At 37.9% G+C, this 26,797-nt stretch overlaps 1 protein-coding gene across 1 annotated transcript; it reads right to left on the bottom strand.

Moving 5' to 3' along the window:
• ZPLD1 (zona pellucida like domain containing 1) lies at positions 1–22,292 on the bottom strand (the record flags this gene model as incomplete). Its single annotated transcript, XM_080364110.1, has 10 exons — positions 22,184–22,292; positions 16,728–16,948; positions 12,331–12,512; positions 11,578–11,650; positions 8,570–8,667; positions 7,872–7,952; positions 6,932–7,103; positions 5,438–5,546; positions 2,120–2,149; positions 1–176 (listed from the first exon to the last, which is right to left on the bottom strand). Exons 1-10 carry the CDS (start codon positions 22,287–22,289, stop codon positions 1–3), a joined length of 1,248 nt encoding a protein of 415 aa, XP_080220236.1. The 5' UTR covers positions 22,290–22,292.
• Between the last annotated feature and the right edge of the window lie 4,505 nt (positions 22,293–26,797).

Below are 26,797 nucleotides of genomic sequence, written 5' to 3'. Positions count from 1 at the left end.
TCAGTTGAAAACTGGGTTTCGGATGCCACTCAAGACTGAACCGTTGGGCCACTTTCTGTGCAGAAGAGTTAGGGAACATACGAAAAATGAAATGCTTGTGATTCCTAGGACGACAACACCTGAAATCAGTGCACTGGTGACCGAGTTCAACTGGAAAGGAGGTCCGTTTGGATGAGCTGTAAGGGAAATGAAAGTGTACAGTTAAGATGTGATTACCACCTCTCAACAGTCCCAAACACTTCTGTCTTTCCACTACAACACCCTCTCTACAGAACAATTACAATAAAGGGACTAAAACTGTACTTCAGAATGAGTACCCGTCTATGTGGATAAAGCTTATCTAAGAGTACTTTGAAAACAGTTATTAGTTCTTTCAGTATCCATCGTGCTGGGGGATAAAGAGAGTAAGGATACTTGTGGGCCATAACCTCTCATATTGCTAGTGACCAAACTTGACCTGTCCAAGAACTATTAAGGCAGATGTATAAGGATTTGTGGCCTAATCAATTTAATGAAAGGATTTCTTCCCCAGTATCATTATCCACATCTCAATTTGAAGGTTATATAAATCCTTAGCAGGCATATCTGGCACAAGATATTTGAGGTACCTTAAGTTTGTCTGTATGTTTTCATAGAAGGCTTAACATGTTTATTAATTCTCAGAGAGAAGAGGCAACATATTTACTATTTAGTGTAGTTTTACAGGCTGTTCCTGGATCAATTCCTGGACACTTGAACATACACATCCAGCCTCTACCATCTTTTCCAGAAGGAGGGAAAAAAAACATTTGAGTGGAATGCACTACCCAAAGCATTGATGTGTGTTTTTCTAAGAGCTCTGTTTGCCATTACCAGTGGTGGAGAGTGAGGTGAAATGACAACACAGCTTCTACATGGGCAACGAGACTGCTCTTCCCAGAAGCAGCCACCTGCCTTCAATTCCATCAACCATCCCTCCTCACCAAAGCTGAAAAAATTCAGCTCTATTAATCAAGTTGCCCTCCCCTTTTCAACGCTGTGCTGTCTTCTGACCTTACACGTCTTCTCTCCAATAGCAGAGAAGCAGTAATCCCATCTCGTTCCACCTCTGCACTCCCCACTGGGACAGCAACAGGCACGGGAAAGGCTGTTGCTCTGGGATGGAAAGAGAGGGCTGCTGCTTCCATTGCTTGGGAAGGAAAGGTAGTAGCCATTAACATAGCAAGCTGTGTACAGCAAATGGAGATTTTGGTTTTTTTAAGAATTAGAATTATTTTAATGATACTCATGAGAAGGAACATACCACAGAGCAATTCCTTTCAGGGAGAACTTTGTTTCCATACTAGAAAAGAAAGGTAGCTGCTTTTCATGTGGTTTCAATTAAGAAAAGGAGGAAAAAAATAGTATTAGAGTTCAAAGGACAGGATAGGTTGTTTGTGCCACTTGATCCTGTTATGAGCAAGAGGTAGAATGGCCCAATGGATTTCCTGGTTGCCCTCACCATCCTATCTTAGTCATTAGCTACTCCTTGTTACCAACAGAGAACAGGAACAGACAGGCTGGAACAAGTTCTGCAGGTGCCCAAAGGAGAAACATCCTAAAACTCAAGAGACCTGATCTCTCATGGAGCCTATTTCCTTCATTGCCTTAGCAGACCAGAAGTTCTATCTGAGATTCCCTATAGGTTCTTTGTGTCGTTAAATGCCAGGAGAACAGGAGCTGAAGCAGAGCTCTTCTGACTCTGAGCTGTGAACTGAGGTGGACTGCACCGTAATAACTATTTTGCTGCTCTACTCTGCATGGGCAGAGTTTACTGCTTAAGTTTGATTTTGCATCTGGCAGTTGCAATGTTCCCTCTCCCTCATATATCATAGCAACAGATTTTCATTTCAATTCCATCATAGGAATTAGAAGTTGCTAGGTTGGTGGGGCTGGGTACACAAATTAAACTGAGCATTCCAAATTCACCAATTGCTTTCTTTCTAGCATGTCAGTATTGACTCATTTAAATGACAAAAACAAGCCAAAAAGAAAAAAACATTTCAGCTCAGTGCATGGAGCTCAATCAAAATGGTTCATCTCCTCAGTTCTTTTTCACTCAAATCATCTTTTATGTTTCTTGGAATTCTGATTAACTTACCAAGCTGTGAATTGTTGGTTGGAGTTTCATCTGTATAAAACAAAAGTGGGATGCATTATATTTTATCTACCTCCTTCCCACCTTGCAACACAAAAGCCAAGAGGCCTAACTTTATTTCCAAAGCATATCAGCTATACTTGCAGCATTGATTAGTAGCTTTTAATATCTCTGGTAGAATAAAGACAGCAGTGTTAATTATGTGACATTGCTTCATTTTTAATATGATCAAACCAATATGCAGTTACTTACTATTCTGTGGCACAAAAGCAACAAAGCTAAAACCAAACAAACAAAAAATCCAAACAAACAAACAAACAAACAAACAAAACCACCCACGCCTTAATGCTGGAACTTCTTAACTGAAAAGGTGGCCAGTTCTATTCTGTCCCTCAATAAAAATACAACCATAAGCATGATATTATATGCAAGTGCCCTCATTATTAATCATATTACAAGAAGATCTGTATATGAAAAAAGTTAACCTGAGGTTTTCAAGCAAAAATACATCAGCAACCATAAATTATTACAAAAAACACCCTTTCCCCATGCTTACTTTTCTCTTGGCAGTTACACAGTATCATTATAATCAGAGAAACATTTGTATGTTGTCTTCAGTTTTTATTACCACTGTCCATCTCAGAATAACATTTGTTGTCACTGTTTTTACTTTTTTTGTGCAACTTCTGAGCACAGCTCACATATACATTTGTTTTGAGCAGCTGTTTTCTAAGTTTAAGTGAGGCATCCATCAAAAGCTACACAATTTCACCTTCACAGGTAGGTGCCAGTTTTGTTTCTATAAACAGACACTAAAACATTCTCTTCTGTGTATGCCTCCCATAATGGCTTATTTTAGATTGACAAACAAGAATAAAGTTTCTCTGAAAAGAACAAAATGTTAGCAATGAAGAGTTCAGAAATATGCAGAAGGACCACTCACTGATCTACAGTACCCCTATTCAGGTCCTACCAAGGTAAGTGCACAAACACCGCTGTTACCAGAACAACGGGTGGTGAGACTAATGGGGAGACCTGGCTGACCTGAGGTCCCTCTGCAGATAGCAATGGGCACAGGACCAGCACTGGGATAGGTGCAGCACTAGCCTAAATGAGGGAAGTGAGGAGCTGCACATTCATGCCATTGCAGCCCTAATCCTGGCCAGAAATACTATGATGAGTCGGGTGCAGCCGGTCTGATGGTCTCTGTACAAATTTATCTATACTAAGGCTGGACTTTGAAAATATTCTAAGTGCCTCTATGCAGCATCACACCACGGTGAGCCAGCACTGCACCCCTGCACTTCTCATCCACATTCATATACCTTGTTGCCCCAAAAATAAGACAGATTTGTTATATTAATTTTTGCTCCAAAATATGCCTTTGTTTGTTTGTTTGTTTACATGCATAGCTGCCTGGACACTATTTAAACTGACTTTTTTTTTTTTTTTTTTTAATGAACTGTAATGAGGGCTTATTTTTGGAGTAGGGCTTATATTTTGAGCATCCTCAGAAATCCTGAAAAATCATGCTAGGGCTTATTTTTAGGGTAGGTCTTATTTTCAGGGAAACAGGGTAGCTCTGTTCCAGTTCTCTCATTACTTTCCTATTGTTCTTTCCTTGACTATAGAATTCCTGAGCATCGCATTTTTAATGCACTTTTTTTCACAATGGGGAGGGACAGTGTGAGGAAATACTAACTCCCTCTTTCTGCTCCAGAAGGAAGAGTGTAGTCCAGGTCAGATTAAGGGACTCGCCCAATGCCACTCAGAAAATTAATGACAGTGCTCAGAACTGAATCCCATTTTTGCAGAGTACTCCCATTAAACCATCCGTCTGACAGGAGCGGGACACTCTAAAAGCGTACTGTGGAGATGCAGAAATATCTCTAATCTAAAAAGCTTTATCCATATTCCTCAAGTAGAAGACACTTCAATTATTATTTCCTTTTTCCAGCCTTTTTCATGTTTTCACTTTTTTTAAAAAAAAAAACCTCAACATTTGTCAAGAAATTACAAAATCACTTATCCTTTCTTTGGAGTCATTAAACACTTGTGTAGAAATCTTTGTTTGCTTGAAATTATGCAGTATATAAAGGTAGCTGATGAGTATCTTACTTTTTTTTATAATTGTAAAAATTGCATTTGTAGCATTTGGATCATAAGTTACATTACCTAATAGGCGTTGCTCATCTAACAAGCTTTGTCTAGTTTCCACTCCTTGCCTAAGGCAGCATTTCTCTAGCATACATGTTTCTCTGAGCAAATCTGTCATTCATTTCCCATAACTACTCACATATGCAACTTTGAACTTAGCTCTTTTCACTTTTTCTCGACTACTCGGATAGCAGCAACTCAATTGGGACTATGTAAAATGCAGGAAAAAAAATACTCATTTTCATTGCAGAAATGTTGTTTATAACAGAGGGTTCCAATAATTGTCTCTTGCTAGGTGGTTCCCCGTTCTGATGGATCAGTTCTGTTTGTATATGTGGGCACAACCACTTTGCTTGTAAAGACAGATTTTATTCTCACGAGTTTCAATTATTTTTCATAGATAAGATCTGGTCCCACTCTCAGCTTCCTAAATATAAAACTGCTGAAATCAGTTACTTAACTGCAACTACTTATAAATATTTGTAAACATAAATTCTTAAACATTATTAAAATATTTTATTTTTATTATTTTGTCAACAGCAGCCACACAAATTCTTTTCAGAGACTATAGGTTTCATTTAGAGCTGCCTTTTTTTTTCTTCTTAAAGTTTGGCAATAAAAATGGAAATCTTGGAATTTCAGTCTGGATATAAAGGAGTAGATTTTGGCCCACTCTACTTTGAATTTACAATGTGTTTGTCCTATTTCTTTCTTATAGCTGAAGTCTAAGTACAGCATGTATTAATTTTATGCAACACTTAGATAAAACCCCGCAGGTGAAGCTAGAAGAAATGGTGACTCGAAAGTAACAATGAATATTCATTAGCTGTCCAAATTAAATTGCAACACTGAACACAGTGCCTTAAATTCCATTATCTTCAATGAAATCTGGCAAAATTTAACCCACCAAGTTTGGGCTTTTATAATGGCCTTATATGCATAACAGTATCCCACAGTGATTTTACTGGGGTAGGGAGGAAGCATGTGAGAGACTAACAGAAATATAAGCTCAAAATTTCCACCAAGAACTCTGACAGCAGGGAAAAAAACGCATGGAGAATACAGCTTTTCTCTGAAACACTGCAAATTTATATTGAACTGCAAAACATTTCGCCAGGTTTCTGAAATTCCTGCCCTCCATATAAAACATTTGCTTATTCCTACCACTCCTCGTAATGATGGGGCCAGCAGAGATTACAGCATTGCCAGAGGTGCTCTGAGGGCTCCAAGTTGTCCTCCCACCAGCATCTCTTCTTTCTCTGTTACTGCAAATCTGAGCAGTTAATCAAAACAAAGTCAGTTTCAGAGTGGAATGGAATTATTGCTCTTCTGTGCTTCCTGCTTTAATGTAAACTCTTTTATAAGCAATACTATGACCTTTATTTTATTTCTTAGTACGCATTAAATTACTTTGCAATAAAAACAGCTGCAATATTCCCTAGAAGCGTATCTTATAAATGCCTTGCTTCCCAATGCATTTTGCCTCGCATTGTTTACAAAACTACATTGCTGTTGTGTACAAGATCCCTCTCATTGTATATTAAATTTTCAGTAGTTAATTTCCCAAAGCTTTGTTTACAGACAGTTTTCCCCAACAAATGCGTTTTGCTAGACTAGGCACAGACAGGGTGCTACCATTCCTATGTTAGCAAGCTTCTCAAGTTAAAGTTCACGCATTTTCTATGGAGTTCTAAACAGCAATGACCCACATTAAAACAATCCCCAGCACTGTGTCATCTGGAATCCACCTTTAACATCTCTAATTTATCATCTACTTTAATCTTGGGTACTCAAGTATGCTTCAACCAAGAGCATTTCTTTAATTTCAACTTCTTGTGAAAGACCTTCAAAAACCTCAGAACATCAATTCAATAGCAACAATGAATTATTTAAAAGCATAATATAGAAGTACATAATAATGTAAAAAATGTCAGAAGCATACTGAACTGATAGCATTTTAAATCTCTAAATAGTAATAAGAAATGATACTGCATTCTGAAGATGTCAACCCAGAATATTCTGTGTTTATATGTTTATTTAAATGTTGCAATTTCCAAAATAGATTTGTTGCTCCTGACACTCCTAAAATTCAATAATTTTTGAATTGATACAACTTCATTAACTTCCACAAAATAGCGTTGTCCAAACTATAAGGGAGACAGCAATAAACTACAGGGGATGTAGTAAGCTGGTTTTCTTTTCACTGTCAGAAACTCTTCCAAATTTTTCTTGTAAGCATAGTGGCATTTACTATAGTTTAAGTTTTCCATAAACTCTAAGATATTTCTATTCGTCCACTGTGATTGTGGATATCTTTTTTCTCAGATGCTATACTAAGAATTTCAGGTCTGAAGCTGTCTCAGAGTTGCTACTTTAAAAAATGAATTAAGAACCAAAGGACGAAGAGGTCATTTCTCATGTGTTCAACAACCTGTATTTTGGAGGTCTAGTAATCTCCAGATGACAATATACACTGCCCTGTTCTTCATCAACTGTTTTACATTCCTTCAGACACAAAAAACATTATTAGTTCAGACTCTACAAGTCATACTTGTTCTGTGCCATCCAAACTTCCATAGCATTTATATGCAGAATAACCCCAGTGTGCCTATTTTATATCCAGATAATTAAGAGCAACTTTCATCCATGGAAACTTACCGGCACAAGAAAGGGACAGTCATCTGCTCTGCACAGCTTTGTCACGCAGTGAAGGAAGACCGTAGACATCTTCTGGTTCTTGTGCTTCACAAAGCGAAACACCTCAAAGGAAAACCGGCCCATTTGGCTCTTGCCATTTTCAATTATAGTCGTCTGTGGGTCCTTGTCACAGCTAGTTTTTGTAGAGAAGATTAAATCTAGGATGAGCAGCTGTATGATTAGCATTTGGAAGCTCTTAGATGAGAATAAAACAACTTAAGTAGCAAGCTCAGTGCTTCAGCTCCTTGGAAAAGAACGCCGTGCCATGATGTCCACCATGGGCAGCCACAATCTGCCTGTTAGGCTGCACAGTCCTGTGCTGAAATGCATTCCTACAAAAACATTATGTTTTGTTTTGCAACATTACAGCTATAACCAAGCTACCATTTAATTTTAGTGCCTAAAGAAACTTGAGACCTGGAGCAAAAAGTAATCAGGTATGCTAACCAGTATAGAAAGGTAACTCCAAATGAAGACACTATCTCTCCAGCAACCATCACTGATAAGATTTAATCTGAGATATTGCCAAGGTGTTATTCAAAGTTCCCATTCAAACAAATTATATCACTGGGAGTAGAAGGAGGAGCATCTATTTATCTTTAATCATTTGCTTAACTGCTTTCCTGGAGTCTAAGATGTTTTATATCAGTGTCATTCACCATAAAAGTACCTTTGGTAAAATAAAGGCCAGTTTAGCCATTCAATTTGGGTGTTAATGGTATCTCTAGAAGAGCCATTTAGATATATGCTTCTCTATTCTCATAATTCTTACGACTTTTCTCTTGCTTCTATGTTTATGTTCACAAACAAGATAAATCCTGACACTTTATCTGTAAGCCCAGCCCTCATTCCTCCCTGCTAATAGCACTTAGACTTTCCAGGCAGTTTGCACAGGACCTACCTGAAAAAAAGATCATATCGCAGATCATCACTAGGATTACCAGATGGTGTGGTGTAACAGTAGTCCATCAAAACATTCCACCTGCACACGGAACAAAGTGATAGGTGAGGGGAACTGATTATGTTAAGAGTAGGGATGAAGAGTGAGTGAGATAGAATAAAAGACAGTACAGGCAAGCATACAAACTGATAATGCAGGCTGTTACATTGAAGCCAAGTTACCCTATTTAACTGGTCACACACAAATCATCCTTCATTCCCAACATATCACCTATTTCTTCCCACAACTTACAAAACTAAACAGCACAGCATAGCAGCAGAATAGTAGAAATCTGATTGTTTGGTTTCATACAGGCCAACACATGTTCTATACCTCCTCTCAGAAGTCATAGCCACATAGGACTAGAAATCAAAACCATCCCACTCTTAGAAGGCCTGGAGTTTCTCACTTGATCTTACGGGGTCATTTCTTAAATAACAACAATACAACATTTAAGGTATAATTCAGAAAAACTTTCATAATGAGAACAGCAGCAAGATATGTATTCACCATTAAGGACCTGATATCCTCCCACTGAGGGCAGTGATTGTCAAACATCAACCATTATTTTAACACACGAAAGGCTGTGAGGAAAGACAGTTGCATATATATCAGAAAAAATTGCAATCCAAGACAAGAAATAACATCCTTTATGGTACCTGCCATCAAGGTTAGTTGCTCTTACAGCTGCATATATTTTGGTTTTCAAAGGTAAACCTGTACTCGGAATAAGGAGCTGCTGGCTGTAGGTTGAATCCTGAAAAAAAAAAATAAATAAATAAATAAAATAAATGCCTCAATGTATCAGAAATCCCACTCTAACAACCCATCTGCATCCACAGACTGAACTCCCATCTAATTTTTCTGACCTTTCTATATAGGACAATCATTTATTTTGTCCTCCATAAGGAGCAAAAAGCAGTGCTAGAGCATTTGCCTACACATTTGTCTATAACAATCAACACCACTTGGCTGGCCTTATCCTATGCAACCATTTTGGGGAATCTATGAATCCCAGCACCTACAGGCAAATGTAGCAGTTACTTTGGTTTTCTAAAGGAGGAGCTTAACTGGATTGTCCCGGTGTATACTTTCCCAGGAAAGGTTGTTAAGGTTATCCAATTTATTGGAGATAGCAATGCCATCAGGTTTTACATATCTTAAGATGTAGTCTGGGAAAACAGACACATTCTGTTATGTGAAATGTACTTTCTGTGGAAGTCAACTTGTTGAAGACTACAAATAATAAACATTTTCATTTAAATTCTATTATTTCAAAAAAGCTGTTTCAAGAAAGCTGCATAGAAAATAAAAGTCGGGAACTCCCCATATACTACTACATAGATATAGCTGATTTATTGGTTGTCTTGTTCAAAGGTTGAACCATAAATGTTGCTTCAGCAGCAATCCATGAAACAAATTTGAGTGACAGAGGTTAATTCAGCATATCAAAATGCAAAATGCACTTACTGCTAACGCCACCTGTGTCAAATATGTTGCTAATCCAGAAAGCACAGGGACTCAGCATGTTGAGACCTTCTATGAGTGGCTGAAACACTCAATACATAAGAAAATTTTTGTCAAACAGAATTTTGACCAGGTTCAGTGAGGCAGGCAAGACCAAGAGCAGCAGCTGACAGGAACTAGGACTAAGCTCATATATCAAGCATTTTTTCAAAGGGAATAACTCCAAAATTCACAGCACGCCCAGTATTCAATCTCTGCAGCGTTGGAGGCCTTGGGACATACACATGCTCACACAGACCAGCTCTGCAACATACACATGCTCACACAGACCAGCTCTGCAACATACACAGAGCAAGTCCTTGAAGAGCCATTCAAGTGAGACCAGTTAAGTTTGCCTTCTTTAAAATTAATTATACATTTCTCTAATACGTAGGTCTGTCACATTTTGCAACTGATTAAAAAAAGGGTGCCTCACTATTACATTACAAAATTGTTCTTTTCTTCTTAAAGAGGAATTTCTATTCATTTAGATAGACATTTACATCAAGACCATGAAGCATAAAGCCACTTAGGCTCTGTGAAAGCCCATTAAACGTTTTGCTATTAAAGTCTTTCTGACTCTATCATAATGGCTCCTCTTGACTTTCCTAATGATAACACACACTAACACCACAAAGTAAATGTAGACATCACCTTGTGAGGGAAGGTGGGGGTGAGCTGAGAAAATGAAGAGACAATTCCAGTGAAATAACACTACAGCTAAAGCTTTAAAGTTTGGCTGCTTGCAGTCAAAAGCCACATCTGTACACAACCCCTTGCCAATGCCAAGGGGTCCCCAGGCCCCCACCATAACCAGGACTCTCCAACAGGGACACCACTGCTCATGGTTGACTTGTAAACTCACAGGGGTAGGGAGGATGAAAGCTCATCTTGGTATGTGGTGTTTGAGGGAAAACAAGTGCTCAGCACAAGCATCAATAACACTTACACCTGACTCTGTGCAGAACTGGGCCCCAAGAGGCAGCAAACATGTGGTGATCAATGCTTGTCCTGACTGAGAAATCTGGCTACCCCTCACCCTGCCCCATCCTTTTGGTTACAGGTTGATTTAAAAATGAGAGAAGAATAATCTTCATTTTAACAGATCATAGGTTATTTGGAACTCTGCTCTGTCAAACAAACAGCACTTTTTTTAAGCATGCCTTTGGAAAACGTCCTGTTACAATATTTATAGCTCATTATGTTCAAAGAATAAAGCATTGACTTTTAAATCAGTTGCATCAATTATAACACAGCATCATGATGGCATGAATAATAACGTAAAAGAATCAGGTTCATAATTTACAAAAATGTTGCTTGATAGATTGAAAAATTGATATTTAAATAAGGTATTTAAAATGTATGAATAAAAATTTTAATCAACACAAAAATATAATTTCAGGGATTAATGCTAAGCAGAGGTCCGTGCATTTTTCATATTTTACTGTCACCATCCATACTTACATAGTAAAAGCTTTTATAATAATGCATATTCAAGTTAAATTATCTAAAATGTATGGAAGAAGAATTAGTTGAAAGCTGTTAAAATTATTAACCCTTAAAATCTTGAAAGTCCGCACAATGAGGCAACAAGTGCAGTGAGCTATAGATTTGGAAGAAATCCTACATCCCTCATTACAGTTACAGATGATCAAAACACTCTGATGATGCTTGAACATAAAAATACTCTGGCAAAAGTGTTACCGTTCATTGCTGAGGTAACAGGTCTGGAATATTTTTACAGAATACTACAGAGTACTCTCTGTATCTGTACAATGTACCTATACACATATACACACATAAACATCATAAATGCAAACACAAGCATGCACTCTGGAGTATGATTACTGTTGCTACAACTGATGAGTCATGTAGCACTACAACCTGAAAGCCAGAGCTGTAAACTGAGGAACTGTATAAATATAGGAGAAAAAGACTGTGTGTCCTCAAAGACCAGCCATATAAAAACAAGACAACAGGTACACGCAAACAAAAAGGACAAAGGAATGTAGAGATGAAAGACGTCCCATTCACAGGAGGAGTGGGAAGGGAATAGCAAGTAATGAAGAGGTTTCTATACTTTGCTCTGCTAATCCAGCTTGTACCTACATAGTGCAGAGATTAATTTAGTCCAGGTCATGCTACTGTGCTTTATACTCACATTGTAAAGTAACAAATGCAAAGTGCTGATAAATGTACCATTGTTCTCTCTCACAGAAATAGCAGCTGATGACCTACAACAGAACCAGAAACCAAAAACCATCATGAAGAAAGATTATCTTATTTTTGTGTTTATATACTTTAATGGGTTTTTTTCATTAAAAACCACAACGAGATATATCACAAGGAGATAATTTATGCATTTGGGTTATAAACTTCAGAAACAGGAATTTGTAGTGGAAAGACTGACAGAACCTTAACTATGCAGAAAATAATGGATACTGTTGAAAATATGAATCAGAAAAATAATTAGCAGAGAGGCAAAGTGACAAAAAGGAACCCACTTTTCATGATATACAAGGTTTACTCATGGAAATATTTTCTCTTGCACACTATATTTACATGATTAAAAATTATTTCATAAAGAATTCCCTTTTTTTTGCTGCTACCATTTTGTCCCCAGAACACTTGAATTTCAAGGGAGGTTTTACAGTATCTAAGGCACTCTTCATAAAGGCAGCTCTTCAAAAATTATGTTATTTCATAAAATGATGCTACAGAATTTTCTTTTAATTTGCATCACCTCTTCTTTCAGTGCTTTTTTGCCTTCCTTTTTCTCTTGTGCAGCTAAAAACCACTATGCTGACAACACTGCTATGGCACATATATTTAGGCATACATTGCATATAGACATTTTTATATGGGCTTACACAAACATGGGAATGAAACATGTAGGAATGAAAAGCACACTTACGAAGCAAGCTGAGTATTGTTAACCAAGTACTCCAGTGGATAGCTACAGCTAAATTTGTACAGAAGCCCAGGCAGGTAGCTGATAATTGTTGGTGGGTCTGGAGTATCAATATAGCCTGAAACATTACCTATCTGTACCACTGAGGTATTTCCATAAGCATTAATACCACGAGCTGAGGATACCTGTTGAGGGAGACAGAAAACAACTATTATCAGAAAGTTAACTACGGAACAAAAGATACCTACAGACACTGATGCTTTAACCCATAATTTACCAAGAGATATCTTCAGGAAATGCTTCAAAAGTGAAATTAATTTAGTAACACGTTCCGTGTGTTCTGGTTTTCACTTCCACATATTCACATACATACAGTTCACAAGTGATATCCCTGTTCTTAAAACACAAACTTGAACAACATTTGAAAAAAAAATGATGCAACCTGGAAGTGGTTTTTTTGTAGATACTTTTGCTTTCTGAGCATTCCCAGCTAATTCACGTAACTTACCAGGAAAAACTGAAGGAACTTTTCTATTACATTTTAAAATTATTAGCTTAAGATGAGCTTGCATATGAAATAATGAAGTCAATACATAAGAAGTTTTATTCACAGAAACAACTCTGTCACTCTTGAGCTTTGCTTTTGACATATTAAAATCAATGTACTTTATTAGCCAAATCACTGAACTTGGAGTCTGTGGTTGTGTCATTTTACATTACACATCTCTAAATCTAGATTATAAATTATATGAAAAGAAACACTGTCAGAAATGCAAGAGCTGAAAAGCAATACAAACTTCATGCCAGTGCAACCTTAATTCAGTCCCTGGACACATGCTACCTTGCACTGCTCAGGCTGATAGAGTGTGCAGAGCTACCAGTAACATGCAGCTCTCCAGAAAAGTGGAGGACACCCTTCACAGTATCACAGTATGTTTGGGATTGGAAGGGACCTCCAAAGATCATCTAGTCCCATCCCCCTGCTGGAGCAGGAATGCCCAGGTGAGGTCGCACAGGAACATGTCCAGGCAGGTTTTGAATGTCTCCAGAGTAGGAGACTCCACAACCCCCCTGGGCAGTCAGTTCCAGTGCTCTGTCACCCTCACTGAGAAGAAGTTTCTTCTCAAATTTAAGTGGAACCTCTTGTGTTCCAGCTTGATCCCATTACTCCTTGTCCTATCATTGTTTGCCACCGAGAAGAGCTTGGTTCCATCCTCGTGGCACTCACCCTTTTTATATTTATAAGCATTAATAAGGTCACCCCTCAGTCTCCTCTTCTCCAAACTAAAGAGACCCAGCTCCCTCAGCCTTTCTTCGTAAGGGAGGTGCTTCACTCCCTTAATCATCTTTGTTGCCCTACGTTGGACCCTCTCCAGCAGTTCCCTGTTCTTCTTGAACTGAGGGGCCCAGAACTGGACACAGTATTCCAGATGCGGTCTCACCAGGGCGGAGTAGAGGGAAAGGAGGACCTCTCTCAATCTACTAACCACTCCCCTTGTAATACATCTGAGGATGCCATTGGCCTTCCTGGCCACAAGGGCACAGTGCTGGCTCATGGTCATCCTGTTGTCCACCAGGACCCCCAGGTCACTTTCCCCTACACTGCTCTCTAATATGTAATTTCCCAACCTATACTGGAACCTGGGGTTGTTCCTGCCCAGATGCAGGACTCTACACCTTCCCTTGTTAAATTTCATCAGGTTATTCCCCGCCCAACTCTCCAGCCTGCCCAGATCCCACTGGATGGCAACACAGCCTTCTGGCGTGTCAGCCACTCCTCCCAGCTTAGTGTCATCAGCAAACTTTCTGATAGTATACTCAATTCCCTCGTGTAAATTGTTAATGAATATATTGAATAATATTGGCCCCAGTACTGACCCCTGAGGCACTCCACTAGATCCTGGCCTCCAACTAAACTCCGCACCATTGACTACCACTCTCTGGCTTCTCTCCTTAAGCCAGTTTGCAATCCACCTCAGTACTCTATTGTCTAGACCACACCTCTGCAACTTAGCAACTAGGATGCTGTGGGAGACTGTGTCAAACGCTCTGCTGAAGTCAAGGTAGACCACATCCACAGCTCTGCCATCATCCATCCACCTTGTTACATTCCCTGGTAGCAGCCCAGCCCCACTTCATCTGTAGCTACTGATCTGAATAAGTTTGAAAACAGCAGATAAGTGCCACAAATCACTTTCTGAGTAGACACATACACAATAAGTCAAATTAACTTGGCACTGGACTTCCACCATTGCATTTATTTTGTATAACAGTATTAGCAAAACAGATGCTTTCATTAGCTTTAGAATACACAATTTCTTAAAACATTTCATTATGGAAGAATCATCTGAGGTGCACAAGTTGTAAGATTTTGCACTGAATAGCACAGGATACCCAGCAGGTATTTTGATATCTTTTTTTGACTACAGATAAAACAGCTACAAGACAGATACAGCCATGCACTTTCCCAATAGTATACCTAGACATTTGCTAAATGGCAGGAAAGTTATGAAAGTCAAATTTCATAGGATCTATTCCTTGCCTAAAAGACACAGACTAGAGCACTAAGGTAGCATAGCCAGCTACAGCCTTCTTTAGCTTCCCACCATCCCACCCTGAAAAACAAAAAGTAGTGTCTGCCATACCACAGACAGACCTGGGTTTTACCTGAGTTCTGCCAGAACTGTCATCTTTACTTTTATTGCAAATGGGTTTGAAGGTCTTTGCTATGAAACACAGCCAAGAAATGCATGGGATTGTACTACTGAAGTGTGGGGAACATGATAAGAAATGCTCCCTGCTCCTTTATCCACTTTGTTGCACAGCATGCATAAACTGAGAGAGGATGAGAGGAATATTTAGTTATAATTTTAGCAGCTGCTACCTTATGTTTGTATCCTGTACAACCTTGTGGGGAGCTTCACAGGGAGCTCCAATTATTTGCATTTGCTCTTAAAATTATAATCAAATAACAAGTTCAGGGAATTTACAATGTGAACAACACCACAGGAACAAGAAAAAGTTGCTTCCTGGCAGTTTCTTCTACTGCAAGTCATGGAAGCACTACAGCTTTTCAGGCAAAGCAGGAAAAGAGAATCTTGAAGTTGCTGAACTGGTTTTTGCTGAACTTTTAAAACAAAACTCAGCCTGAGGCAAATAGGTCATAGAGCACATTGAACATTTCAGCCCAGTTTTGCAAAATTATTAGCAACAGAAAACAGGGAGTTTGTTATAAAAACTGGCAGGTATCATCAAGTGCAAGTATGAATTACAGATATAATATAAACCTTAAAAATAATACTTTTTTATAATTGTTTTTGTGAGTTACCCATAGATCCTTTGATACAAGTCAGCACTGCTTCTACAGTGCAATATACACACAAACTGTACAACTCTCTTCTCCCTTAGTTTAGAAAGTTTGAGTCCTGACCTGCCCCTCTCACTCCATTTAGAGTGAGATAGTTTCACTGAAGAAAATGAAATTGTACTGGTACAAAACAGATTTCAAAGTCAGCTTCTGGATCAGATTCTATCTCCAAAATCTCACCTGCAGCTGAGGATCAGATTTAGTCATCAGCTCCACAAAGATGTGCATTATCCATATGTGGAACAACAACATAAATTGTAGACACTGAAGTCATGTAACCAGGCAAAACACCACAGCACAGAGTGGCTGCACACTAAGAGATCAGAGCTGAAAATCCAAATCTGAACTTCGGTCCCACATCTTGACATTTTACCATGAATTGAGCACATAGGTTAGATAACCATTTTTTTGTATGTCAAACTTTCAAAACTTGCTTGAACACTTCAGTTTGTTACCAGGCAGTTACATATTGAGCTTTGATTGCGAGACTTCAAGGCACTGCTAGCAGAGGTGTCTAGTGTGGGTTGGGCCCTCTGGCCAGACTGTCTCCCCCAAAGACGTTCAGCCTTATCACAGAACACACAAGATCAGTCAATCAGTCAGCAAGCCTCTCTCATATCAGACCACAGAAGTAGGTACCCAGACTATAAGTCTCATCATCTGTCTAGCCCACTATTAAAATATTTTACTTTCATTTTCCAAGTGGGTATTTTATAAGTTTCAGCAAAATTGAAGGCGTATTCAGCAAGAGTCTTAAAAATGTCTTGGAAAAATCTACTTTTTCCACTGAAAAAAAGAGTAAAATCAAAAAAAAACTTTCTAATCAGAGAACAAATGTGTGGCCCACCACATTTTGTCATTAGTAATCAAGGTAATAAATTACCAACTTTCTCTGGTTTTCTTTGATTAATGGAATATATTTTTAACAAGACAATGTAAACATTATGTGTAAAAGAAATAACACTGTCAAGGTCATTCACTTGATGCTATTCATAAACAGCCATGCTACAATTTCACTTTGACCTTGTCTTACCACTAAAGTGTTTCCACAGGATTCCAAAGTACTCAGATTGATGATGAAAATGACCACTGCTGGAAAGGTGTTGTTATTGATGAAACCCCTGCAGTGGGCATCCCCATGTTTCCCATTCAGTGCCAGATCTGTCTCAGAATAACCAGAGAAAAGAACTGTGCAAAAATTTATCTTCATAGTAATTGTCTGTACTCCACAGAAAACATTGATATCTCGTTCAGCTGCAAGAAAAATACAGGGAAAGACACTGTAAGAAGATGTATTTTAACTAATCTCCATATAATTATTGTAGCAGTTACTCTAGTGTTGTAACTTATGATTAAATAAATTTTTGGAACCCAGTCTCAGCAAAATATTGGAATGTAAAGGTCAGAATTGCATTATTCTGAAGAACAGACTTGACTCTATGGCTTCACTAAAGAGAAGACAAGAACTAATATCATAGCATAGTCTACCACACAACAAAACCATTATTCCAAAATTCCCCAGCAAATCATTCAGTAGCACATCATAAACTGAAGCACTGCGAGGGCGTGGAAAAAAATCAAGTGGTTAAACATTTGGAGTCTGATTAAATAGCCCCTTTCTGAAATAGAAATTTCCAGTGATTTTGAGAAATTCGGGAGGCCAAGCTCTGCCTTTCAGCCCACTCTGGCACGGAAGTCAAGTGTGTTTGTCTGAGCCTGTCTGGAATCTACTTTGTATGAGACTGCAGTCTCAGGTTGTGCAGACTTTGAAGTACAATCAACAGCATACCAGTGCAATTTATTATGTTATCTTTAAAGCTGGGGTTTTTTTTAAGAACCATCAACTTTAGCTGTAATGAAAAATCAGTTGGCTCTTGAAAGACAATGATCGATACTGCAAAGCATCTTGCAATCTTTCATTCTGTACATTATGACAATATAAAAGACCTAGAAAACAGCAATTGTTACAAGTGATCAGTTTTTGAACAACAGCAAAAAAAAAAAACAAAACCCTTTTTGGATTAATTTGACCTTTTTTTCAAAAGTTCTGAAGATTTTTATATACTTGAACAGAAAAGCATCAAGTAAGGATATAGGCACAAGCAACAGTTTGTTTTGCTTTAGAGCTGTAACATAGCTTTTCTATAAGGTCTTGTGTGCCTGCAGACAATTGGGGGACTGCTTTTTTTCCCCTAGTGATTTACAAAAAGACATACTGCATTGTGGTAAACACAGACATTACTCCTTTATATAATAACTCATTTATTACATCTATTTAAAGATTAAGTGCTACTAAAAACTGCAGAAGGACTTCAGTCAATACTATACCATTAAACCTGCTGAAACGAATTGTTCCACTACATTGTCACAACAGAGAGGAAATGAAATCTCCATTATAATGAACTAGCTCTTTCCCCATGGTACAGGAGCATAAGTAGTTTAATACAGACAGCTTTAATGGTGAGTTTAAAGCCAAAACAATCAAGCACAGGAAATAACAGACAAAACTCTGTCCTGAGCTAATGTGGTGATAAATGTTATGTACAGGGTGTAAATTTGGGCAGAAAGGTATTGGAGGCAAAACAGGAACTGAAGTGATTTGGCATGAAATTCTCCTGGTTCATACATATACATAATTCCACTAACATAACATGCAAAAATCAAGAAAAAGCATGCCTTTGTATTCACTACTTGAGGACTGTTATGATCCATTTAATTGATGTACTGAGGTAGAGGGAATGGTACAAAAAGGCAAATGGCAAACTGTGTCTTTACACTTATTTGGACCAATGCACAAACAGTCAGATTGCAACAAATTTCAGGATGTAACATAAAGCAGTTCCATTAATTTTATAACTCCCTTCGAGCCTTTTAAAAAGCAACATATTACTCTATCTGTTAAGGTACCATTACTAGCAAAATTCTCATTTGACACTAAGGTAAATGAGACCATACAGTACAAAAAAAACCTTTGTGCTATACAGGAGGATAAATGACCTTTCCAGACTGAATCTTTTCTGCCCACTACTTTACAAGAAAGTATTGCTGCCAAACTAGTCCATTCTGGAATTAAAACATTATTTGTTCAGATATTCATCTGAAACCAGGTGCAAACAGACCTAATGCTCCTTTAGATGCTAAATATCTAGCTCTAGCTAATTTCTTGTGAATTTAGAGAGGTAAATATCATTCCTATCTATGTATAAGTTTAAATAAAAAAAAATGTTTGCATTCCTGCAGTAAAAGCTTCTGGTTTTCTGAGTAAGAGAGGACCGATGGTTTGAAGGTTAGGTCACCCAGCTGATGGGGCCTCAAATATGATGACTACTTTGCCACAGAGTTTCCGTAGAGGCAAAGCACTTGGTCTTCTTCTGACTCAAATCACACAAACTATCTCTAGTCAACAGGACTCACAGGAGTGTCATGTGCAAAAGAAAGTAAAGCTCAAGAGGTACATAGATACTACAGTAACAGGCACCATCTTGAATAAAGGACAGACCCATGGCAACACGAGCCAAATGCTGACAGCTCCACTGCTCATTTCTGCTCTGGTAGCCTTCCACACATTGCCAAGATTTGCCCCAGAGCAGGCAGTAAAAAACCTGTAGAGGACACGAGTTTGCCACAGAACACAGTTGACAAAAGTAATTCCACCAGAAGAGGCATGCAAAGACATTTATCATTCAAAACCAGCTTCTCTGTATGAGTGTCCTCTTTGATCAAATCACTGCTTTGAAATTGAATTACAATGCATAGTGTATGTGAAAAAGCTGCAATATTTTCTTGTCTTCTACTAAATTTTCAGTATGTACTTACAACAAGAGCTCCCTGAACCAAAACTGTGCTTTTCCCACCTGGAGATGGCTCCATCCCCCAAAAGCCTTCCAAAAGCTTTCTTTCTTGCAATGCAGAACTAAAGCTTTTTTCTCCAGACAACTCTCTGAGGGACAGCAGGACCTGACCTTATTACATATTGTCTAGAACACATCTTGCTTTTGGTATAAAACGTTATAGAATTTTCTATCTACCATATAGGGTTTTTTTTTTTTCTTCATTCCTGCTGACTACTGCATACCTACACACCAAAACAAACCCAAGAACTGCAGAAACAAAAGTCCTGCCTGATTATTTATCATCCTATTCTTGCAGCACTATCCCTATGCAAGAGTCACCTAAGCAATGAATGATAAAAGCACAAACAAATGAAAAACGGATGAGCTCCAAGGTTCCTTTAGGAAGGCTTAATTTCTCATCTTTGCTGAAAACAACTTCTGTTCTCCACAGCATTGAAAGAAAAAGAGCAGACAACTTCAAATCTCAATGGTTTCTCTCGTATCTGCACACCACAGACCTCAGCAAAAAAGTCCATTCTCACTCCACATTTGGACTTTCAGCTGACAACAATGAAGACTTCTCATGCGGAACAAATTAGGAACAGGAAGAAAGTCCTATCCACAATCAGGCCCTGTGAGCAGTATCTAAGCTCGATGGATGTTTGTTTTGAAATGTTCTCCTTTATGACCTCTCTCTCACCACTCCCCTTACATTTGAATTCTGGAGGCAGCTGGGCCAGCATCCTCAAAGCCACAGCCTGGGCTGAGCAGCCTGGAGAAGCGTAGCGACAGCAACCCCATTACCCCACAGAGGCTCTCTCAGCCATCTTCTGGGGTTCTTGAACCCTGAGAGCAGAGCTCCAGCAGCCTCACTCAGCTCCATTAGCCCCAGCCCATTTCATAGCAGTCCTTTTTTGTGTACCGAAAATAACACCTGTCAAATTTTGGGACAAAAGGGTTTTCTGAATTTTACCTTTATCTCAAATGCACAGCTAATAAGTAGAATTATTTTTCTTTCCTAGTTCTCAGAATCAGCACTAAGGCTGTTGACTAAATTCCAACCTTTGAATCTTTGCTGCCTGAGATCACAAACAAGAAAGAGCAGGACTCAACTTTCAGCTCTTACAGGAAGTGCAGGGTGATTAGCATTTACTTAAAAAAAAAAAATTCTGTTTACTTGTAAACTGAGGAGATTTTCTCCCAAATACCTGAGATTGGGCAAACATGGAATCTGATCTGACCCTTTTTCATGAGGCAGAACTGCAAGTGGCCCCTAAATACCCACAATAAGAGCTTGATTCAATTAATGAGTATCATATTGCATATATAAAACCTTGGCACAAGGCTGGCACAAAAAAATGACCGGAGAAATACTTTAAAAGGACAGAAAGAGGAATCTAAACTTCCTTCTAGCTCTTGCAATCCTCTCAAGAAGCCTGAAACAGAAAAACAATAACATGAGAAAGGTAGATCTAAGGCAAGTGGGCACAATTCACCCACACATTTGAGGCAAGCCTGTAAAGTTTTTACTTAAGAAGGGAAATATAGAAGTAGTTTGTTAAATACTCAGATAAACAGTGATTTTGTCAGGGATGGAGACAACATATTCTTCTTTGCATGTCTTATTTATCTACTTCTAATATTCACACCTATTAAGTGAACAAGAATGAATCCCAGTGTTGGTCTTTATGTCAACAAAGTACTTAAAAGTAACACAGGAAACAATAAACAGACTGTAGACTTTCTGCTGACTTAAGCTAATGAAAGAGCGGATTCTTCCTGAAAAAAATCAAAACTATTATTATTCAGAAATCAACAAGACTGGAAGGTATCACAGTGTAATACTAGAGTTTATCACTATGTGGTTCAATTTGATTGCTACCTCAGAAACACAAGATGTGAATGAGCCAGTATTCACAGCTTTTTAAATTATTATTATTCTGCCCAAGAAATAACTGAGGCAGGAAGTATAAGCAATGTAACAGAGACTAAAAACATTCTTTAGCTGAGTAAACCCTGATACGCGTGTCGTTAAGACTGAAATTTCATTTCTGTTTCTCATTGTGTTAACAGCTCCAGATATCTGATGTCCCTAGAACAACTTAATTCCCACTTTCCCAGAGGCATGAGTATATGTCATACATAGGTACATCACATGGCTCCACCAGTCCCTAACTAAGCACTTAATGTTGAAATAAGACACTTAATTTTGCCATTGACTTCATTTTGCCCAAAGATAGACAGATATTTATGTAACTAAAAGAACATAATTATATTCTCTTATCCAGATAAAACATGGAAGAAAATCTAGTTAGAAGTTTCAGACTCTTAAATCTATAGAGAACACTTCCAACAACACAGCCTCTGGTGACCTTCTTGGGCAGGATAGAGCTCTGGCAAAAGCAGGTCAAACCCCAGTGGAACGAGGGGAGTTGTATTTGTTCCTACTAGGCTGAATTTGACTCGTTGTTCAATTAAAAAGAAAGTAAAGCACAATATTAGAGGAGTTTCATTGTCACCAAGATAGTTAAAAGTCAATGTGGAGTCCTGCCCGCAGGCTTCAGACAGATTTAAAGCTCTGTATTTAAAAATAAGCACTGCTTTGAACCAAGACAATAAAGAAGCCATTAGAAAAAGATGTCTATTAAACACTTACCAGGAAACCTGCTATGGAGGTTAGCATCACAGTTGTATCCATTGAACTGAGCAGTCACTGAAAGCACTTTAATCGTCAGCAGGAGCAGTAACCATACCTGTTCCATTGCAAAACCTAGCAAAACATTAGGTGGTTATTACACACATCTGTTCATTGCGTTAAAGATGCTTACTGCAGACATTTAACCACTGGGGAGGTGATGGTCTCCAGCAAAGGAATTGGGAGGGGGATAAAGCTCACAAGCTTATGTGAAAGAGGCCACAGGCAGCACAACCCATTTCTCTACTTCCGAGTGTAATTTCTATTAACTTCTGAAGCTTTTAATCAAAACTTGTGACAAAAGAAAGGTACTCAAGCAAGATATGAAAAAAAAAGGAAAAAAAATCCCTAAAAATATAGTGATAGATTAGGATTGTTTAAATATTTAAACTCCAGGAACTTTCTGACATTTCTGTGTAAAAAATTCTTTGAGGAAGACATCCTAGAAGAACAGCTTTTACTTAAGCCAAGTCCTTGAAAACCATACAGATAAATGGCTTGCTGAGCAACTCTCAGACTCAAGGTCCTAGAACAAAAATCTGTTGATATCTATTTGCCAAAAAATTGTTCTTTGAAGCATACATGCAATTGCATTGAGCTCACATACAAACTTAGCACAGACACTTCCATCTACTTGAATTATATCTGGCAACCAGACCAGGAGATCAGAACACGTGAACTTCTAGCATCTTGAGTAATTATTCCTCTGGGGACGAAAAATCCAAGGTGTAATACCTGTGGTATTTAGCACATCCAAAAAAATATCTGATCCATGCTTTTTTCAAAAATATCTCAAAAATATTGATATTGTTGTCCATGAATCCAAATGTCACTATTTTTTTAATAAGATTTCACAATCCTATAAAACATCTCTGCTGATACGGACCTCAAACACTGAAATACTCTCAATTTGTCTAGATTCTTAAGATTTCTTAAGAAATTCTTAAGATTTAGGAGGTTTGCTTTCTCTAAGACTGCGGACACAGAGATGCTGACCATCACCTTTCTCAAAATGGACATCAAGGAACATCTGTAAACTCCATAGACAGAGCACACCTAAACGACACCATATTTGGCATAGCAAGTGGTTGTCATGCATCACTGAGAAGAGCTGGCACCAGCACACAGAGAAGACTTTTGAAACAAATCCTCACTCCTACCTGGATCTTTCATGGCTACACAGTGGTTTGAGCTAAAGTGTGCTCAAATTAATTCCACTAGTTTTCAAGCCAGGCTCACAGAGCACACAAACCTAGGATGTAAAGCCCTGCACTGAAAGACAGACCCACAGGAGACACTGCCAAGTGCTCCTTGTCAGCAAACAAACCATTATACAACAAAGCGCTGAGCCAAACTCTACTAAATAAGGTCAAAAGGCTGTCCAAATGTACAGCCATTCATTCCCGTGTAATTCTGAAGTAAACAGAATAAAAACGGAGAACTGAAACACCAGCTTCCTGCTAAGCATGCATGTTTTGTCAGTCAGGTATAATAACTCTTGCTATCATATCCAAAAGCAGTTTTGCTCGCAAGTTCTTCACAACCTCCTCAAAGTGTGACCTAGAGCAACAATGCAACCTCCTTTTAGTTTCAGGTAAATACATAACTCTAAATGAAAGCACTCTCTGACCCTCTACTCCCTTTCCATTAGATTCATGTGGAGGTTGACAGCACTTGTAGCTAATGCTGATAAAGAATTCCAAAAAAAATAGGATAGAAAATAAAATTGCAAACTGGGTTGCTATGAAACCTCTCTATTTTCATGATCTCCTCACCCTCTCCATTACTTTCAGATGCAGAAATAAGGCAGTGTGTTGTTTACCATGAAATTTCATACTTTATTTTGAAAGATATATTTTTTCCTTTGGAAAATTGGCATTTCTCCAGTGTACTGAAGCCTTACCTCTGCTTGTACCACAGTTCCATCAATAAAGTGGCTATTACTGTTCTGTTGTATATGAGCTGGTTTCTGATGTCCCTTAGAATGTTATGAATCAAGGGCAATTTACCAAGATCTAAATCTGACTTCAACTTTCTAACTCCTACAATATTTTCTCCCACAAATAGACAAAAAAACAAACAAACAAAAAAAAAACACAAAAAAAAACAAACAAAAAAACCAAACAAAACAAAACAAAAAAAAATCAAACAAACACCAAAACTGTTTGAAAATAATTTAATGAAAGATTACACTGACAAAGCTGTAGCTATTATTTTAGATGAAAAGCAGAACTTAAATTCTAAAATTTTAATTATTAAACTTAAGTTCTGCTGCTGTGTTTCAGAGGAAGGAGAGGTGATTGCTAAGGAGCAAAGCTGAATTAAGACATTAAGTATTTATAGCATTAGTTCTCTCACTGTATTCAGAACAAGTCAGATTTTAACACAACCGATAACATCCTACTTTTTTTCTGGCTATTGTCTCATCTGCATATGGATCAACATGCAGATCCACATCACCAACTGAGCTGACTACTGCTGATTTCAGTTAAATGAATTAGGAACATGCATTATTTTTCATTTCTAGCTAGAACATTTCTAGCACAGCTAGAAAGCACCATGGAAGGCCAACGTCACTTATCTACCCACCCCAGTAAGAATCGAGGCAGCCATCCCTGCTTTTCCAGCCTGTTCTAAAAGGCCTCTAGCAATTTATTTCTCAACAGAAATTTATAAAACTTCAGTCCCCCAAATGTAATAAGGCATCATAACCAAAATATTTGTACCAGACCGATACTGCTGAGCATTTCATCCAATTAAAGAAGAAAGCATAAAAGTTTTATCAAAATAGCAGCAGAAACATCATCATCTTATTGCCTGTACATGAATATGAAATGATAATTCCACATACAAAAAAAGGAATGTGATATGCAAGTGTCAGGAATAGGGTGATTTATAATCCAGGAGTCACCAAATTCACGTGAAATATGTCCACCTTTTTCCTTCTACTTAGTATGCAATTCTTTAAGCCTTTTTCAAGGAATAGATCTCTTGGTGGTTTAAAAAAAAAAAAAATCAAAACAAACAAAAAAATGAACAAATGAACAAAACAAAACCCAAACAAACAAAAACCCATGACCTGCTTCTTTGGTCTAGTAGCATACATTTTTGGCTGTTTCAAAGACTTTCACAATTCCGAAGATGCCAACACACACTGCAAGGGAAATATGATCCTTTCTATCTACAAAACTCTTAACTGACAAACCAGTACCAGGTTTCACTGATGCACCCAGAGTTCTCGTCTGTGTTCATTAGACCTCAACTCCAGTTTTCTCTGTTAAGCAACTTCAATGATCCTTTAATGTTTATGTTACTGACCAGTCCAGATCACCTCAAAAAAATCCTGTCACAGTCACTTAAATAATTTTACTTCCAAGTGTTTCTGCCACTATCCATCCACCTAAGGATCTCTTCCAAACAGGGTCTGGCATTTTCTGTTTAGCAAAGGAACCATTCTTTCTCTTGACCTGGAGGTGGAGGTAGAAAATCCTCATGGTAGGAGTTCCATTAACACAAAATTCACATGACAACTATCTCAAGCATGACTAGAACAAAAGAGCTTTAGAGGCCAGGTATAGATAAAGAGACAATCAAGGATTTAAAGACCTATCAAACTTGGTTAATTAAATCATTTCAGAGACCATGGTTCACATAGATTTCTAAAACAATCAATTCAAAGGAAAAATAGCCCAACATATCCAGGTTTCAATGAAATAAAATTAAACTTCCAGAATCCTGAAATAGTCAGGGTATATCTCAGCTGAACCAGAGCTGTCTTTATATTTGGCACTGTGTCACAACTGCAGGTCTTACTGTTCTGTGCTGCATAACATTGAAGAGTACACTGAGGGAAGAGTTGAAACATGCAGTCTTCGATTTAATTGTCACCATTTTACAAAGCGCTTTTCCCTGCTTTCATAAACTCCATCATGTCAGAAAACCCACACAAAATTTCAAAGAAAATATGTTTATTATTTAAACAAAAGCCATTTTGCAGTCAATTTAGGAATATAGTTTCGTGGAGAAGCAATTCTTTGATCTATCTAGATTCCCTCTTCTTTCCTCTCTTAACACCCAAGATTAATTTCTTTTCTTCAACCATGCTCTCTAAAAAGATCTTAAAAAAATTTCCATTGTGAACAGTATTCACCAATTCAGCCCTACATTTTTATTGAAACTCATATGTGAGCCATTTCTGACTTCTGAGCATATTACTTACGTCACATATTCATGTTGTATTTTATGAGAACATCCTATAATCTACCCCTTGTTCACTATTTTTCTTTCACACGATGTGGCAGTACTGCAAAATAATATGGTGATCTTTATGTCTTTTGACTGGATAAGTATCAAAAAAATGGTTAATAGTAATAATAAAAACTTATCTGAAGAAAATTATAGATGTGATAAGCATATAATAAAGCTGGTGGAACATTTATAAGTGTTTTCATACATATCTAGTAACTGCCTAAATGTTCTTTAGTGTTGTACATTAGGTGTCTACAAGTAGTGGAATAGAAAAATTACTACTTTTACTTTTAAAAATATTTAAAAATTATCATTCTATAGTTCAAT

Source organism: Nesoenas mayeri (genome assembly GCF_963082525.1).
Source record: "Nesoenas mayeri genome assembly, chromosome: 1".
Taxonomy (NCBI): domain Eukaryota; kingdom Metazoa; phylum Chordata; class Aves; order Columbiformes; family Columbidae; genus Nesoenas; species Nesoenas mayeri.
This window is presented reverse-complemented; position numbering and strand designations above follow the sequence as displayed.